Source organism: Lampetra planeri, chromosome 30, assembly GCF_965212315.1.
Source record: "Lampetra planeri chromosome 30, kcLamPlan1.2.h2, whole genome shotgun sequence".
Lineage (NCBI taxonomy): Eukaryota > Metazoa > Chordata > Hyperoartia > Petromyzontiformes > Petromyzontidae > Lampetra > Lampetra planeri.
This window is the reverse complement of record NC_136136.1, coordinates 6,780,730-6,798,473: the sequence shown is the minus strand read 5'-3', so window position 1 is coordinate 6,798,473 and position 17,744 is coordinate 6,780,730. Positions and strand designations below refer to the sequence as shown.

The window sequence follows — 17,744 nt, the reverse complement described above, 5'->3', positions numbered from 1 at the left end:
GGCAGGCGGGGCAGGAATAAAGGGGCGGAGGGGGGGGGTAGCCGGTGCAGCAGGAGGAGGAGGAGGTCGCGCTGATGTCCGTTCCGTGGAACTGGGTCAACAAGGGCTGTGCGTGGAGGGGCATGGGAATGCAGCGGGGTGTTCGCGTGCGTGCGTGTGCGGGTCATTGTGTGGGTGACTGTGCGCACAAGTCTGCATGCATACGTGCAAGCATGTCTGCGTATGTACCCGTGCGTGTGTACGCGTGTGAGTTTGTGTGCGTCTTATTATGCATGCGTGTTGACCTATTCCCATGACGGTGCGTGTACGCGTTCTGTGCGCGCACGTGAAGCGTGTGTTCGCGTATCCGTGTCGATCCGTGTCCGTGTGTACACGCGCACACGCGTATCTGTGTGTGTCCGCGTATCGGTGTGCTACCCGTGTCTGCGTGTGTATCCGCGTCAGTGGGTACGCGCGCACACGCGTCTCTGTGTGTAGCCGCGAGTCTGCGCGTGTGTTCTGTGTCCGTGTCCACAAATGCAACATCCGTACCGAGGCGGGTATTCTCAGCCTCCTCGGAGACTCGCAGAGCGTGCGATGGAGGCGAGAAGGGGGTGAAGGATGGAGGAGCAGCGATGGCCGGCGCTGGTCGCGAATCACGGCGCTCGGCTCCTCCTCATCCTCGGCATCTCCCGCTCTCTCGTGTCGCCATCTCTTCTGCGTCGAGTCCTCGCGTCAATCGCAGCGAACGAGGAGGGGTTCTGCGCCCAGAGGCGCCGGTGGTGCTGCGGACCCAGTGCGTGGGCGACGGTCAGCCGTGGGGGGGGGGGAATATATAACGGGGAGGAGGCGGGAACGGGGGTCTCGCGGGGTCACCCCCCCCCCCGCTCGCTTGGCCCGTGGAGGGGGGGCCCCGCCCCTCCGAGAGGTCCCGCTCGCTTCGACACCGCGGAGGAGGAGGAAGAGAAGACGCCGCTCCGTCGGCGGAGGCGCGCGACGCGCTCACCGCGTTCGACCGAAGGAATTGGCCATGGCAGGACGAGATGACGCGCACCATATACGCACTGGCGGATGACTGCCGCTCGCACGCACACACGCGCAACGCGCGAGGATCGAAACACTGCAGTTCGCTCACGATTGCACGGGGGAGCGCGTAGTCACGACGCAGCGAGAGATGGGGAGAGGAAAATAGAGGTAGGGGGAGACAGGGATAGGCAGATCGGGCGGAGGAGAGGCGGGGAGATGGGAGAGGCGCGGGGAGAGGTGGGGAGGAGAGAGGCAAGGGAAGGCAGGAGGTTTGTTTTCGTTTCAAGGAACGAGGCCTCTCTTGACGCCAGGGTGCGCACTTCGCGGGGCTTTTTGACGAAGATTCGATGGCGCGTGGAGTCGACTACGTGAGCGCCGTCGCTCCTCTCCAATCTCCCTCTCGCTTCCTCTCACTCTTGCGCATGCGGCGCTCAGGAGTCTCTCGCGTGGTCCCCATTGGAGCTCATTAACTACAATTGACGGCGAAGGAAGATGAGCATTCTTTTTGCGCGTATGTAAAGCCCGTCCCTGCGTGATTGTAGGCGCGCACGGGCGAATGTGTGTAGCATGGGTTGCCGAGTACGCCGATGAGTGGTGTTGGTGAGTGAAATGATGAAGAGTTCGGTGGGTGTGTAAGTGCATTGGTCAATGAGTCAGTGGGTGAGTCGATGGGTGAGTGGAGAGCGGTTGGGTTGATGAGTGGTTAGGTGAGTGAGTGTGTAGGAGAGTGGATAAGTAGGTGGGTGGATATGTGGATGCGTATGTGGGTGCATAAGGGGGTAGGTGAATTTGTTGTGAGTGCGCTTGCGGGCGAGTCGGTGGGTGAGTGAATGGGTGAGTGAGTCAGTCGGTGAGTGGATAGGAGGTGGATGGTGAGCTGGTAAGCGAGTGAGTTAGTGGGTGAGTCAATGGATGTGTGAGTCAATGTGTTGAGTGGATAGCAGGCGGGTGGTGAGTGAGTAGGTGAGCGACTTAGTGAGTGAGTGAATGGGTGAGTGGATGGACAATGAGTAAGTGAGTGTAGGAACACGCGAGGTGAGTGACAGGATAAGTTAAAGACAAGAGGCGAGTGTAACGACAGAGTGGGTGAGAGGGAGGAATGAATTTAGCGGGGTGAATGAGTGATAGTGTGAATGAGCGCGGTGGTGAGTGGTGGGTGTCAAGTAGAGACGTGGATCAAAAATAACCCTTGGGGTAGAGGGGTCATCCCGGGGGGGGGGGTGGAATCGAGGGGTGAGGGGAGGGGTCCAGGGGTTGTAATGGAGCCTAATTGGTTGTGGCGCCGCTGGCGAGCTGCATTATTAATGCGACTGGTGGCGCGCTCGGAGCCACGATGAAGTGAAGTGCCGGGGTGGTGTGCGTGAGAGGGTGTGTGTAGGTCGACTCGGCCTCAAATGAGCGCTGTGTAAACATCGCCATTAGGGTGACAAAGGCAGCCGTGCGTGGTGCTGGCAACCCACCGCTTCGTGTGCCGTGCCGAGCTTCGTAGGTGCTCGCGAACACCACTTGTCCCAACAGCCTGTTAAGGCTATACTGGGGATATTTGTCTGTGTGAGACCAGGTGCGTGTGAGAGGGTCTAGATTTGGACACGGTCTCATCAGTGAGCTCCTCCGGGAGGCGAGACACTGCGTTTTCTGCATGCCCAAGCAGCTTCTGTTTGGCCGGATAGAGGGGGGCTGAACGGGCGTGGGCTAGAGAAGAGATGTGCTGATGTGGTACACGGGGATGTGGAGGTGATTGGACTTGCCGATGACTGGTACCAGCGGCGTCAAAATCGGCTTCGATGGAGGAGGAGGCTCGTGAAGGAGGGCGGAGGAGCGACGCTCACAACAACGAGCGGAGCGCTGGACGGCTAAAAAGTGTACACGCACTGCGTAATGGTCTTTCAGCTCTATAATTATAAATTAGATCTCCACACGGGATATACTGCGCAGTCCTTACAGGGACTCGACTTACGAACTTTCAGGGATACGAACAAACCTGTACGTATGTCCAGTTGGCTGTTCGGAACAAGAGTCGTAAGTTCAACTGCCGCGCAATAGATGGCGGTGGTGGCATCTACATCTGCAGAACATGAAAGAACCAGTGTCATCTACAGAACGTGAAGAACCAGTGGCATCTGCATCTACAGAACATGATAAACAAATGACATCTACATCTGCAGAACGTGAAGAACCAGTGGCATCTACATCTGCAGAACGTGAAATAACCAGTGGCATTTACATCTGCAGAACGTGAAGAACCAGTGGCATCTACATCTGCAGAACGTGAAGAACCAGTGGCATCTACATCTGCAGAACGTGAAGAACCAGTGGCATCTACATCTGCAGAACGTCAAGAACCAGTGGCATCTACATCTGCAGAACGTGAAGACCCAGTGGCATCTACATCTGCAGAACGTGAAGAACCAGTGGAATATACATCTGCAGAACGTGAAGAACCAGTGGCATCTACATCTGCAAAACGTGAAGACCCAGTGGCATCTACATCTGCAGAACGTGAAGAACCAGTGGCATACGTCTACAGGAGATTATACAACTTTGCAAGCCATTCCCCGTGTTTAGTGCACATGCCGTAAAACATGTTTGGAATCGACGGGAGTAAAGTTGGACTTACGAACAAATCGACTTACGAACCGACCTCTGGAACCTAACTCGTTCGTAAGTAGAGGAGTCCCTGGCATTCGGATCTCTGGTGGAGGCGTGGCCACGGGGAGGCCCCCCCACAAGCCCCGCCCGTCTGCAACGCCCCCACTGTGTACGCCCCGCCCCCAATCCCCCCCCGCCCCTCAACCCACCCCCCTAACTCCCCGCGCGCCCGCCCCCTTGATCCGCCATGATGGACGCGGCCTGCGTTGGAGGTGGACTCGCGATGCAGCGGCGCTGGTGAATAAGTGAGAGAGGAATGAGTGAGAGAGGCATGAGTGAGAGGGGAATGAGTGAGAGGGAATGAGTGAGAGGGAATGAGTGAGAGCGGTGGGAATGAGTGAGAGGGATGGGAATGAGTGAGGGATGGGAATGAGTGAGAGGGATGGGAATGAGTGAGAGGGATTGGAATGAGTGAGATGGAGGGGAATGAGTGAGAGGGGAATGAGTGAGAGGGAGGGGAATGAGTGAGAGGGAGGGGAATGAGTGAGATGGAGGGAAATGAGTGAGAGGGAGGGGAATGAGTGAGAGAGGAATGAGTAAGAGGGATGGGAATGAGTGAGAGAGGAATGAGTGAGAGGGAGGGGAATGAGAGAGAGGAATGAGTGAGAGGGAGGGGAATGAGTGAGAGGGAGGGGAATGAGTGAGGGAGGAATGAGTGAGAGGGAGGGGAATGAGTGAGAGGGAGGCGAATGAGTGAGAGGAATGAGTGAGAGGGATGGGAATGAGTGAGAGGGATGGGAATGAGAGAGAGGAATGAGTGAGAGGGATGGGAATGAGTGAGAGGGAGGGGAATGAGTGAGAGAGGAATGAGTGAGAGGGATGGGAATGAGTGAGAGGGATGGGAATGAGTGAGAGGAATGAGTGAGAGGGATGGGAATGAGTGAGAAAGGAATGAGTGAGAGGGATGGGAATGAGTGAGAGGAATGAGTGAGAGGGATGGGAATGAGTGAGAAAGGAATGAGTGAGGGATGGGAATGAGTGAGAGGGATGGGAATGAGAGAGAGGAATGAGTGAGAGGGATGGGAATGATTGAGAGGGAGGTGAATGAGTGAGAGGGATGGGAATGAGTGAGAGGGATGGGAATGAGTGAGAGGGATGGGAATGAGTGAGAGGGAGGGGAATGAGTGAGAGGGGATGGGAATGAGTGAGGGAGGAATGAGTGAGAGGGAGGGGAATGAGAGAGAGGAATGAGTGAGAGGGATGGGAATGAGTGAGAGGAAGGGGAATGAGTGAGAGGGGAATGAGTGAGAGGGGAATAAGTGAGAGGGATGGGAATGAGAGAGGAATGAGTGAGAGGGATGGGAATGAGTGAGAGGGAGGGGACTGAGGGAGGGGAATGAGTGAGAGGGAGGGGAATTAGTGAGAGGGATGGGAATGAGAGAGGAATGAGTGAGAGGGATGGGAATGAGTGAGAGGGATGGCAGTGAGTGAGAGGGAGGGGAATGAGTGAGAGGGAGTGGAATGAGTGAGAGGGATGGGAATGAGTGAGAGAGGAGTGAGAAAGGGGGGGAGAGAAATGAGAGAGGGGAATGAGAGAGGGGAATGAGAGAGGGGAATGAGAGGAGGATGGGAAGGATGGGGGGGGATGAGAAATGAGGTGGGATGTGAGGAGGAGGGTGCAGGATGGTGCCTCCTGAGGAGTGAGTTCACCGTTACCCCCCGCAGTCGATGTGGATGATGGATACGCGATGTGTGTATGACAACCATCGGAACCTTTCGCCAGTATTGAGATATTTCATAGTAACAACGACGACGACGACAAAAAAAAGTGGCATTAGCCCCTTTTTATCTCGCGTAAATGGAAGGTGTTGAGATGTTCAGACACTAAATAGGCACCCGATTTCGAGGCGTAATCAATACCCTGTTAGCGATTGATGCTCCGCTAATTTCATTATTCCTTATTTTCCTCCTAATGAGGATCGCTTGTGTTGTGATGGAAACGTCGCAAAAAATTGTATCATTATTTTTAAAAATATATTTACTTTTATGTTTTCTATCTACGTGACTTTACCGAAAGAACCAAAGAATATTCATTACACGTGTTACTACGCCACCTTCTGGATGGCCTTAGTCCATGCCTCGTGAAGGCTTCCTTTGCGCCCCACTCAAAGCGGTTTAAATGCATCGTTCTGCGTACATCACCAAAGCCACGTTTGCACACACAGCAACATCTATCCGCCAGATAAGAAGGTTAAAGCCATTCTTTAACGCGTCTTTCATATTAGATGTTACGTGGTTGTCTAGCGTGGTGTGTGATGATGGGGAGCGGTGGTGTAGTGGTGGACGCTACGAACCCGGCCACCCGAGTTCGATTCCCGCTCACGGCCACCAACACCGGTGACGATTATCTGAAACCGGTACCCTGGGCCTCCCCTAGGTCGACTCAGCCTCAGATGAGTACCTGGTGCGGTGTGTAAACATCGCCACTGGGGAGACAAAGGCGGCCGGGGGTGGTGCTGGCCACCACACCGCTCGTGGTTGTCACCACTCGGCACTTTCTACGCTCGTTTGTGAGATCAGATTTCAGCTAAAGTAACATTCGACCAATTATCGTTCAGAGGCCGATAAACTTTGTTGTGATCATTAACGCCTGAAAGTGGCCAGTCGGTGCCTGCGTTTGTTTCAGATGAGCACTGCTCTGCGCTTGCTTACGCACTTGGACAGAGACCTGGGAGTGAAGAAGAAGTGATTTTGGTTGAATAGGGGAGATGATGGAGCGTGGTGGAGGTGTGTACACGTGGTGATCGCGTGTAGTGAGGAGGTGTGATTTAGTGCCGGTGAGTCGTGATGGAGTCTAGTGAGGGGTATGTGATGGTGTGTGGTTAGGGTGTGTCATCGTGTGTGGTGATTGCATGGTGGAGTGTATGATATGTTTGGTGATGGTGTGAGGGTATGTGATGGAGTGTGGGGTCGGTTGTGGTTATGGTGTGCAGTGGTGTGTGGTGAAAAGCAATTGAGCGTGTCGAGGTTTTGCGATGGAACGTGGTGTGGTGAGTGTAGAGACGACTGTGCATGCTACTGAATATTCTGCTGTAGTGACCATCTCTGGGACGGCGGTGATGGACATCTGTGGAAACTACTGGACATCTGTGAAAAAGAGATGTTTAGCTCATCGGATTCCTCCAGTATAAATACATATTCTGATTCTGGCGTTGCGTGGCAGTGAGCAGCTCTAGGAGGCCCTATGTTCCGGTGGAGGCAGCCGCACGTGGGGGACCTGGGCAATGGGGAGCCCGAGCCCGATGACGCGGGCCAGCCGCGCTCCGAGCCCGAGGAGAGGAGCGGTCACATAGCCGTGTTTTGCGGAACCCGCATGTACGTGTGGGGCGGGTACCTGGTAAGCAACGGACTCCGGTTAGCACGGTTGGCGACGTACGGTGCGAAAGAAGTTCAACGTACACGCTTGAATTCGAACGCTGCTAAGTTGAAATGCAACTTTGTTGATGTTGTGAAGTCTGGTTCACTTGTGACATAGTTTTGTTGCTTTTTATTCAGGCTGACAACTCTGTGGACCTTTATCTTCCTTCCAGTGAAATGTGGATTTACGATACTGAAACCCAAGTGTGGTAAGAATCGTGGATTATTTGCTTGCAGTGAGGTTTTGGGGTTGTACAGCCTCTGTTTTGGAATGGATGTGCACGTGTTTAATGAGTCATGAGTTGGCCTTCGTGTCCTGCCGATCAGCCTCGTTAATCGTACTTTCATTGCTCTTCCATTTATGTATTTTCACCATTTACATTTTATGTTGATCTGTCACCCCACAACTCCAAGTTCAAAAATTATGTTTAGTTATACACGTGGCTTTGAATAGTGGGGTTTGGTGGCACATGGCCAGAAATCTCAGCCTGTTTTGTCTTTCTAGATGGCACTTGAGCAGCCCAGTGCAACATACACATGCCCATAGAATTTATAAAGGGTGGTCATTATTATTTGTGATTTTCAGTACAACAATTTGGCTCTGAACCCCCTTGAGGAGTTGGACAAAGGTCCCATCGCAAGCGACGTGTGTCAGCAGTATGTGTGTGCACATGTCTTGGTGGTGTCTTGACTCGTGGCACATTTCTAGGTGGTGTGTGACGGTAGTGTGTCAGCGCAGATAGTGTGTGTGTCACAGCAGTGTCACAGCAGTGACTTGACAGACCGCACGCGTCACGGTTTGTGTCAGCGGTGTGTGCATTAGAAAATGGTGTGCCGTGCGTCTCGGCGGTTTGTGTCGAGGCAAGCGGCGTGCATCACGGCGGATTGTGTGTGTTGTGGCAGGCATCGGCGAGAGCTTGGAGGAGAGCTTCCTCCCCCAATGTCTGGCAGCTGTGCAGTGTGCGTTGATGGAAGATTATACATGTTTGGGGGCCATCACCACCGTGGCAACAGCAATGAGGTGAACTGCCTTTGACACTTTGTTCTACTCCATGTCCTGCACTGAACACAACACGGATTATGTGAGGGCCTGCCTGGCCTGTCTTCTAGCACACTGCCTGCTGGCTGCACCATGAGCTGAGCGGCATGGTGACATTGATCCACTCCTGTCCAGTATGAAACCCCACGGTTTCCTATGTTTTTAAATTGCTTGTATTTTGAATTTCAAAGCCATTATTGTAACTAATTGAATTAAGGTCCACACCTGACCATCATGTATGGTATGAAGCTTTGAATTAAATATCACGTTAACAAAAACTGTTATGAAATGTCAAACATTTTATATTTTAATTCCGTGGCAACACTTTTTCCCACAAGGTTTTCGACATTTGTATAACCTGCCTGAAGGAAAAGTAGTTAATTCTTTCCTTGGTGTGATATATATATTACTATGGCACCATTGGAAAAATTCACAAACAAGCACATTCTACACTGCAGTGAGTGTTTAACTGCACCATGCCCGATTTATTATGTTTTTTCAGCATGGCTTTGTGAGCCGTGGTTGATATAGCAATTACATTTAATAGAAACCCACCAACTGTATTCAGTTATATTTAACACTCAGAATTATTGCAGGTTGGATTACTTTGCAAAATAATGTAGTGGTTAACTTATTCTTTGCAAGGAGGTGGGTGGTGGCTCAGAGGTAAGCCAGCTGAGCTGGCACCGCTGAAATCCTGGGTTTGAATCCAGGCCACTGCCTGTGATTAAACCAGATCCTCAATAGCAGTGCGTTGATGGTCTCAACCCAACCACTGATGACTTGAGTAATAAAATATGGGTTTGGCTATTATGGCGTAGAACCTCTCTCATATTCAAAGAGAGTGGGAAGTCATTCCCTCTACTCTGTGTGGACCGGAGGTCACTTGACCGGATCTCAGAGGTTACTCTGCGATATCCGCTTCTGTGGGCAATTCTCGAAGATGAATGGGTTTGCACTGTTCTGCGAGAGACCCAAAAGCATGTCTCTTGACGTAATGCAGATGGCACGATCGGGATTTTTTTTTATTGAGAAAGTTAGTAAAACAGTAATTTTTTTGCAGTTTTACACAATGGATTTGTGTCCCCGTGGAGATTCTTACAAGTGGGAAAGGATATCAAATTACACGGGCCAGCCTCCCTCTCCCAAGGACAAACTGGGCTGCTGGACACATGGCAACAAGTGAGCAGCACACAGTACACCAGGCTTGAGCAACAGAAGACCAACAACCAGCTCGAACAAATACAAAACACACATCTGCTTGCGTTAGCTTTTGCTTGAACTATATTTATTTGCTCGTGGTTTTTATTATCGTCACAGTTTTATTTTTATTGCAAAGCACCCTGAGAGACTCTGCATGAATGCCGCTATATACAAGCATAATGTATTATACAGTTCTGACAGTCTAGTCTGGAGTGTTTGTAGCTATTTAGTTTGCCTTCATTTTTACTTACCAATAGTATCGGATATTCGCAAAGGTATTCACTCTTCTTTTTTATAATTGTTTATCATCCCAATTTCAACTGCTATCAGCGTCATATGAGATAAAAATGGCAACGCAACTCTGGCACAATATTAGCCCACTAAGGTAGCTAGGCCATCTATGATACTGCAAGCTGCCTCTGAATGTTGTCGGTTTACTCTCCCAACACAACGGTGTGCTGAACTAGTCACTAATTGTCATGTTTTGTTGATGTGACAAACCTTAGTAATTGGCTGTGTTGGGTGGTGGTGGGTTTAACGACACACTGTATGCGATCTGACCAGAAAAACCTATTATGGATAATATTGGTCGCGAAAGCCTGCGTGTCAAAGGTCTCTGACTCTTTTCCTATTTTACGTGTGCGCCCGCTACAGAATTGTGGCCATGACTTTTTCGGCACGTGTGTTGTCTTCACCAGGCTCGTATTCTTCGGCGGTTATGGATACCAGCCCCGCGAGGCTCATCGAGGGACCTTCGAGTTTGACGAAACCTCCCTGTGGGTGCGTGTCTCTGCAGTGTGGCCCAATGCCTTCAATAGCCGTGGCTTCTTTGATTTCACGGTGCCACATCCTCAATGAAATCAAGCTGCAGTTCACAGACACTGCCGTGTTTCCTGTTCATATGGAATGTTACTCGGGCATTAAATTTGTATTCTGTTGTTTTCCACCCTCAAAACCTTCCAGGGGCCAAATGTTTCCAGAGGCTGGAATAATCATGTGCACATTTTCGACCTGGAAACATACAGTTGGAGTCAACCTCTCACGACTGTAAGTCAGCAGTACGTCAAATGGAGTAGCACAAAGATGCTTTTACGTGTGTAAATCACAGTATTTTCCATTTCCGCCTTCATGTAATCTTTTTAATTGCAGATAACACCTTGACATATAGAGGAACGCAGAGCTTATAGGTTGGGTGGGGGGGATTTGGCACCGGCGCACCGCCTGTCTTCTGCTTCTTCCGCTCGTCTGTCGTTCCTCCTCGTGCCTCTCAGCCATTCTCTCTCTCTCTTTGTGAGTGAGCGAATCCTGTGCAGCGTGTTGAAATTATTTGTGTAGATGTGTGTTTCGTAGTCGATATATTATGTACTTTTCCATACAGGGCACGCCACCACTTCCTCGCGCGGCACATGCCTGTGCCACCCACGGCAACCGGGGCTACCTTTTTGGAGGCCGCTACCTGGTAGGTGCGAGGATTTTTATTGCATTACGCCGGCATAACCTCGTATGTGGTTCATGGATGGGAGAATACCAGTGTGTGCGTGTGAAAGCACTGTTATGCAATATTTTTAGGTAAACAGTGTACGTCTTCTTGGTTATTTCGATAAAGTCACGTAGAAGGGAAATAATAAAATAATAAAAATAAAACATAGTAAAATACAATTCTCACGACGTTTCGGCCACAACTCAAGCAGCCGTCCTCAGGTGAAGAACAGGGCTGTCGGAAAGACAGCGTCTTGCGTTGTGACCGAAACGTGAGGACGGCTGCTTGCGTTGTGGCGGAAACGTCGTGAGAATTGTATTTTATTATGTTTTCTTTTTATTTTATTTTATTATTTCCCTTCTACGTGACTTTTACCGAAAGAACCAATAAGATGAATCCCTGCAGTCACGAAAGCTTTAAATCGAAATTTAAACAGTGTACGTGTTTGTGTGTACCTCTGCGTGACTAGGGGGCTCGGATGAATGACTTGCACTACCTGAACCTGGACAACTGGGCATGGAGCGGCCCGTACGTTGATTGCACACTCGCTCACAACCTGAAGCCTGTTGATCGAAGCACCACGTTGGGATTGTGTGCTTTTGTTATGCTTGCTACTGCGTAAGCAGCTATGGAGGACTTTGCATGGTGTGGTCGTGTGAGTGTAGTGTGCATGTGGTTGTGTTGTGTGGTTGATGCAGAATAGCAGTCAGAGGAGAAGTGCCGCTAGGCCGATCATGGCACACACTCACGGCAGCCTCGGATGACCAGCTCTTCCTCTACGGTGGCTTCACGACGGAGCGTCAACCTCTTGGTACTCTCCATATGAAGATAAAAAACCTCCCCATATAGCCTTTAACAGACTGTTGGGAAAAGTGCTGTTTGCTTGGCACACAATACGATGGGTGACCACCATGCCCGGCAACCTTTGTTTCCCCAGTGGTGATGTTTGCACACCACACCAGGTACTCAACTAAAGCTGAGTCAATCTAGGGAAGGCCCAGGACTGGTTCAGATATTTATCACTGATATTGACCACAATTTGACCACAAGAACAAATTGGTACCCCCTTACAGTCATGTTGAAACAGGCACATCTGTGCTGTTAAAGATTGTGCTTCTTGAGTGTTACTGTTTTGTTTGGCTGTAGAGATGGGCAGTCTTGTTATCTGACTGAGAAAACAATCTGTGCATCTGACCTGTCTCAAAATAACCTAATTATAGTAAAGTATGTATATTTGTCTCTTGTTTTCTCAAAGAGTAAAACTGCTTTTGGTATTCTTTGGGTCTTTCGGTAAAGTCACGTAGATAGGTTCAAAGAAAATCATAAAAAACTACGATGTTTCGATCGCAACACAAGTAGTCGTCATCAGGAAAAGGGGGTTAGCTTCTAAAGGCAAACTGGTTATAAAGGTTTGAAATGGGCGTTGCCCAAATGTCAGCAGCATGGGCGGGGCAGCTAATGTTAATGTAAGTGGTGGACGGCGACCGCGATGGTGGTGGGTTTTCCACCAATCAAAGGGCTGCCAGGTAGAAATTAGCATGTTAATGTAAGATCGGTGAGCGGCCTCCACGGCGAGCACGCTGAGGTGGCTATGTTAATGTGAGAGATTAGCATGTTAATGGCAGATCGCAGAGCCGCAACCTCTAGGTCGGCGCGCGAAAGTGGCTGTGTAAGTCTGAGAAATGTAACCTGTTAAAGTAAAATCGGAGTGCAGAAAATAACAACTAACATCGGAAGGTGGTAGGATGGGAACATCACAGCCAGTTATGACTTAAACTGGTTGATAACGTCCTTCAAATGATTGCTCAGTTTGTACCCATCTTCTCGGTTGAAATTGTGTCTGTGTCTATATATGGATGGCTTCATGAACGAATTTTTGTTGATATCCAGTAGGTTTGCAAAGTACCTTCGTCTTAGAGAAATCAATTTCGTGTGAGGCCACTGCATTAAAACAATGATAAGCAACAGCCGAGATATTGGTGCTACCGTGTTTAAGATCTGCCTTATGTTCACGAACACGGTCCGAGACATGTCGCTTAGTTTTCCCAATTTAACTACTGCCGCAGACACATCTGAGTTTGTAGACGCCGGGGTATTGCATGTCAGGGATCACATCCTTCGAAGATGGGATCAGATCACGAATTTTTTGTACTGTGTTAAATCGAACCCCTGCTATGTATGGCAAGGTGATGGTTTTTATTGGGTCCTCAGATGTTTTTTTCCCAACGGTTGGGGTGATAGCTTTACGGATTGTGTAGTCTGAATATCAATTCATCTTGAGAGCTTGGTGTACGTGTTCCAGTTCACTGGCTAGGTGATGGTCGGAAATACATCGAACTCTATGGTGTAGAGTTTTGATGAGAGAATTCTTCTGGGATGGATGGTGGTGGGAGTCAGGTTTTAGATAGGCATCTGTATGGGTGGCTTTCCTGTAGACAGTGTCCCATTGAGCCATCTGGTCTCTTTTTGATTAAAACATCCAAGAATGGTAGCTTGCTATCCTTTTCCACCTCCATGGTAAATTTGATGGCTGGGTGTATGGAATTGATGTGGTTGAGGAATTGGTTCAGAGCTGGTCGGCCATGATAGGCCAATACAATATTTTGATTTCAGAAAATTGAAAGGAATTTTTTTTTTTTAACAAAATGTGCTAAGGTTTCAAAGCTTTCAAAACATATTGTCAGTTGAACTCACATCAAGATCAATAGAAAATATGTCCACGTGATTGAACTGACACTGCTGCCAAATCATGTCCATTAACTAAAAATTTCACTTTTTTGTGGTGTTGGTTGCAGGGGACGGTTGGATTTACAGTGTGAAGAGCCAGGAGTGGCGGAAGCTCTCCCACATCCCTCCCGACAGACCAAGGTCCACTGCCCCACACTTGTGCACCCTGTGTCGTGACATTGCGCCGTGCTCAAGTGTGTGCGAGGCCCGTGCAAGGGGATTAAACGCAGTGGGTGTGTGCCCACGCGCGTTGCAGGCTGTGGCACACGGCAACCCTGAGCGAGGAAGGCGAGGTGCTGGTGTTTGGGGGCTGCTCCAACAACCTGCTTGCAGGAGAGATGTCTGTAAGATCGCAAGCTGGTCCATACACTCATGAAGCTGCACACCCACCTAATCACTCATTTCATCATCAAACCAAAAAAAACACATTTTGAAAAATATGATTCCCAATCAATCCTCATGGTGTACAGTGTAGTCTCCCAGTCTTATCTACTTTATCTCTTGCAGCCTTTCTGTTTATCTGATATGAAGAAGGGCCATTGCCTGAAATGTCACCGATTGTATATTTTTCCTTTTAACACCACAGAGTGTTATTGACGAAAATGTTGAGTGCATGTCTCACTCACATAGCAGGGGCAATGTGCATTTGTTGCATCGCAAGACTGAGGAATGATGACTCGAGGAGGCCTACAACCAGCAGTGGATAATGTCTGATGCTTATTTCAGCATCGTCAACAGTGGATCATGCTTTTCAAATGAACCTGCCGTTAACTTGAGTTTTAACTGCGGTTTCCCTTTTTCAGGGCCATAAGAACGATGTGTTGGTGTTTTGTATTCAGCCAAAGTCTCTTCTACGGTAAGGTCGTGTGATGTCAAATGTGTAATGGTTATTAAAAACACTTCACAGCTGAAGTGAGGGTTCATATGCATTACATTATTGAGGTACTTGGTGGTCATACGTTTATTCCAGTTGATCCAATGGTATGTGCCAAGGAAACTCCAGCATATAATCTGGCACCGTCTTTGGAGTTTCAGTGAACCATACATTTCCATACTCTTTGGTTCTTTCGGTAAAGTCACGTAGGTAGAAAAAATATAAATAATAGATCACGACGTTTCGATGGCAACACAAGCGACCGTCATCAGGTGAGACAATCACAGCAGGGAAACTGCTGAAACAGACGTGACTTTACCGAAAGAACCAAAGAGTATGGATTCCTGCAGTCACGAAAGCTTCAAATCCAGATCATACATTTCCATTTGTGTAAACTGGGCATCATGTTTGAAAGTCCTGGGTAAGGGCGTCTATGAAACGCTTTACTTAGATTTTCGCGCAGAGCCTACCGTACACCTATCCCTGGGAGTACGCGGGATGTCGGCGGGGGTGGGGGGGGTTATGGAGACAGTGCGATGGTAGTGAGGTATGGTCATTTGGGGTTACTCAGCAGAGCTGCTTTGTGCGTGTGCAATGGTATGTTTATAGCTGCATCAATGTATTTTTAATTAATTAAATGTTAGCAAATTTTTTCGGTGTCGTTAAGTGTAAATGTAATTATAATGTGATTTTTCGATTATTTCCAGTCTAAAAATAAATAATCCGACTAGTTAATATATTATTTAACCTACATGTTGGTAGGGGTACACAGATAGCTCGTCGATAGATTTGGCAAGGGGGTACATGACAAGCAAAAGGTTGGGAACTACCAATATAGATCTTCTTGGTTCTTTCCGTAAAGTCACGTAGAAGGGAAATAATAAAAATAAACCATAATAAAATACAATTCTCACGACGTTTCTGCCACAACGCAAGCAGCCGTCCTCAGGTGAAGAACAGGTCTGTCGGAAAGACAGCGTCTGAATGACGCTGTCTTTCGTCTGAATGACGCTGTCTTTCGTCTGAATGACGCTGTTTTTCCGACAGACCTGTTCTTCACCTGAGGACGGCTGCTTGCGTTGTGGCCGTAACGTCGTGAGAATTGTATTTTATTATGTTTATTTTTATTATTTTATTATTTCCCTTCTACGTGACTTTACCGAAAGAACCAAGAAGATGAATCCCTGCAGTCACGAAAGCTTTAAATCGAAAGATACCAATATAGAGTTGGAGCTCCACCAATCCTTGCCTGGGCTACACAGGGTGACGTGCGTGCGTGCATACAGGCTGAGCGTGGACGCCGTGGCGCGCCATCGGGAACTACTCTGTACTCAGTGGGGGGCGCTTCCTCGCCACCTGAGCAGCCGCCTTCTTCAACGCACAGGAGGCCCAGCCTCTGGTTCTTGAAGCGCCTACATGCAATCGTGTACATACATGCTCACAATCACAGGGGCACGTGCGCCCAAGTTCACATGTGCAGCCCGCAGTCAACTAAATAAGTCGGCAGTAGTGCCACACCCTGCATTTGCGAGCCAGTGCCAAGCCGACACAGGGTACAAACCTTGAGAAGATCGCCATTACTTTTTAAAGCTAATCTAAATTTTATTGGAGGAATATTTCTGTGACTGAAGGCTCTGACCAGATCCTTAGAAAACCACCACAAGCACTTTACGCCTGAACAATCATGGAGAGATGGCTTTGGAAGGATTTGGTTAGAGCTGTCAGCGAAATAAATATGCCTCCAATAAAATAATTTCAACTGTTAGCATTGGCAAACTTGCAGGAACGACCTAGGGTGCGTCAGCTGATGTGCTGCAAATTTCTCCCCTATCACTGAATTACTCAGCGGCAGAATATAGCGTTCCAACCTGGTCCAGAACCTCAAAAATATATCGTGCCGCTGATCGCGCTGTCACCGTAGAATCACCCATATCCCGAAGAATGCTCGCGAACACAGTGGAACAACAGAGAAGTCCAGAATAAACACTTGATTCAAGACCCAGACATCGCACCTGGCTTTAACATTGCTTGAAGACATTGGTATGACCATCAACCACATCAGATTATTTATACCAGAGGAATGCGATTAGCTATAAAGCTCTTTTTTATATAGATGTCCAGTAGGGGCAGGTTAGAATGGTACAACAACAGTGCATAAACAGAATAGGAATGCAATATATCGGAAATGTAAACAAATCACTTCCAAAAATATAGACAAATAAATCTAAAGTATTTTTTTCTTGCTAGGTAAAGCCCACTGAGCTATTAGCTTCTGTTTCAGAAGTATCTTGGCCACAAATGATAGCTCGACGAAGTGGCTTATGTGGAAATTGGTAGCAGCAAAATTTTATTTAAATGCATGTTTCTGAATGAGGAAAAAACCGGAGAACCCGGAGAGAAAAATCCACGCGACCACGGGGAGAACATGCAAACCCCAAATATACAGGTGTCAGGGTAGGGATTAAACCCCCGACCTGCATACCAGGTGAGGAAGAACATCACACCATCGTGGCGCTCCTTAAATAAAAGATAAATAAAGTATTTAAGTTCGAATTGCATTGGTACATAAATTCCCAAGTTTGGGAAAGGCAGTAAAAAACAGCAAAAACAGTCCCAAACCACACCACGATGGTGCACAGTCTCTCAAATTGTTCATTAATATGTAACTATTGATACATTGTAAAGAATTAAATTTACAAATCAAATTTGCAAATGTGTCTGTATCCAGTACTTATCTCCTTCAGAATATTTCTTGAAGGAAGATGTGTATGATATTAAGGGAGGAAACGAGGTTGTTCCAGAACATCAACAGATTGATGCACACATCTATGTCATTGTAAAAATAAAGACAATCCACAGTGCAATTGTGATCATGAAACCCATTCTATGGACCTATGGTCTTGCAACGGAGGAATGGCAAAACTATATGAACTCTAGCCTGACGCTCTCATGGCTAAGCCGTTCCCAACATTGGCATTTAGCTCTTGAACATTGCCATACGCAATAATGGATTGTATAGAATGCAAAATCCTAATTTTACTGTCATCGCCAAGTCTACACACTGTTAACAAGGCTGTTGAATGCAGGAATAAAATATTACTGTACATTTAGAACTTTTGTGTGTCTCATGTTTTGAAGTTGATACATCATCAAGTTTCCTCCTGCTGCTCCGCACAATTATCGATATCCCCTAGTGTACGCTTCAATGACAACACGGATGGATGATGTATTTAATGACAATATTTTAAGCGCTTCATAATGACTACATTTAAAACGATCGTTAGGTATGGTCATGTGATGTGGCGAAAGGGTTATTCGCGTGTTATGTCTGCCTAAAGTTTCCCCTTCTCATAACCTCTGCCATTGGAGACGATAACCAAGGTATACGCTGTTCATGGTTTCCTCACCCA

General features: G+C 48.2%; 1 protein-coding gene across 2 annotated transcripts; it reads left to right on the top strand.

The window, feature by feature from the left end:
- Nucleotides 1-3,804: 3,804 nt before the first annotated feature.
- Nucleotides 3,805-17,444, top strand: LOC144728877 (kelch domain-containing protein 2-like). 2 transcript variants are annotated; one of them, XM_078608583.1, is made up of 14 exons: nucleotides 3,805-3,891; nucleotides 6,818-6,991; nucleotides 7,150-7,220; nucleotides 7,915-8,032; nucleotides 9,114-9,232; nucleotides 9,952-10,033; nucleotides 10,217-10,300; nucleotides 10,632-10,712; nucleotides 11,203-11,261; nucleotides 11,432-11,544; nucleotides 13,529-13,601; nucleotides 13,717-13,804; nucleotides 14,264-14,316; nucleotides 15,621-17,444. In XM_078608583.1, exons 2-14 carry the CDS (start codon nucleotides 6,839-6,841, stop codon nucleotides 15,739-15,741), a joined length of 1,215 nt encoding a protein of 404 aa, XP_078464709.1. In that variant the 5' UTR covers nucleotides 3,805-3,891; nucleotides 6,818-6,838; the 3' UTR covers nucleotides 15,742-17,444. The 2 variants fall into 2 exon arrangements, with proteins under 2 accessions (XP_078464709.1, XP_078464710.1); XM_078608584.1 differs by having other exon boundaries at nucleotides 3,812-3,899.
- Nucleotides 17,445-17,744: the final 300 nt, after the last annotated feature.

What these genes read in the sequence shown, in the direction of transcription:
- LOC144728877 (XM_078608583.1), top strand. Translation starts at nt 6,839, where the DNA reads ATGTTCCGGTGGAGGCAGCCGCACGTGGGGGACCTGGGCAATGGGGAG. An exon ending in GACGGAGCGTCAACCTCTTG is followed by an intron (nt 11,545 to 13,528) that starts GTACTCTCCATA and finishes TGTTGGTTGCAG; the next exon opens with GGGACGGTTGGATTTACAGT. An exon ending in ATCCCTCCCGACAGACCAAG is followed by an intron (nt 13,602 to 13,716) that starts GTCCACTGCCCC and finishes CGCGCGTTGCAG; the next exon opens with GCTGTGGCACACGGCAACCC.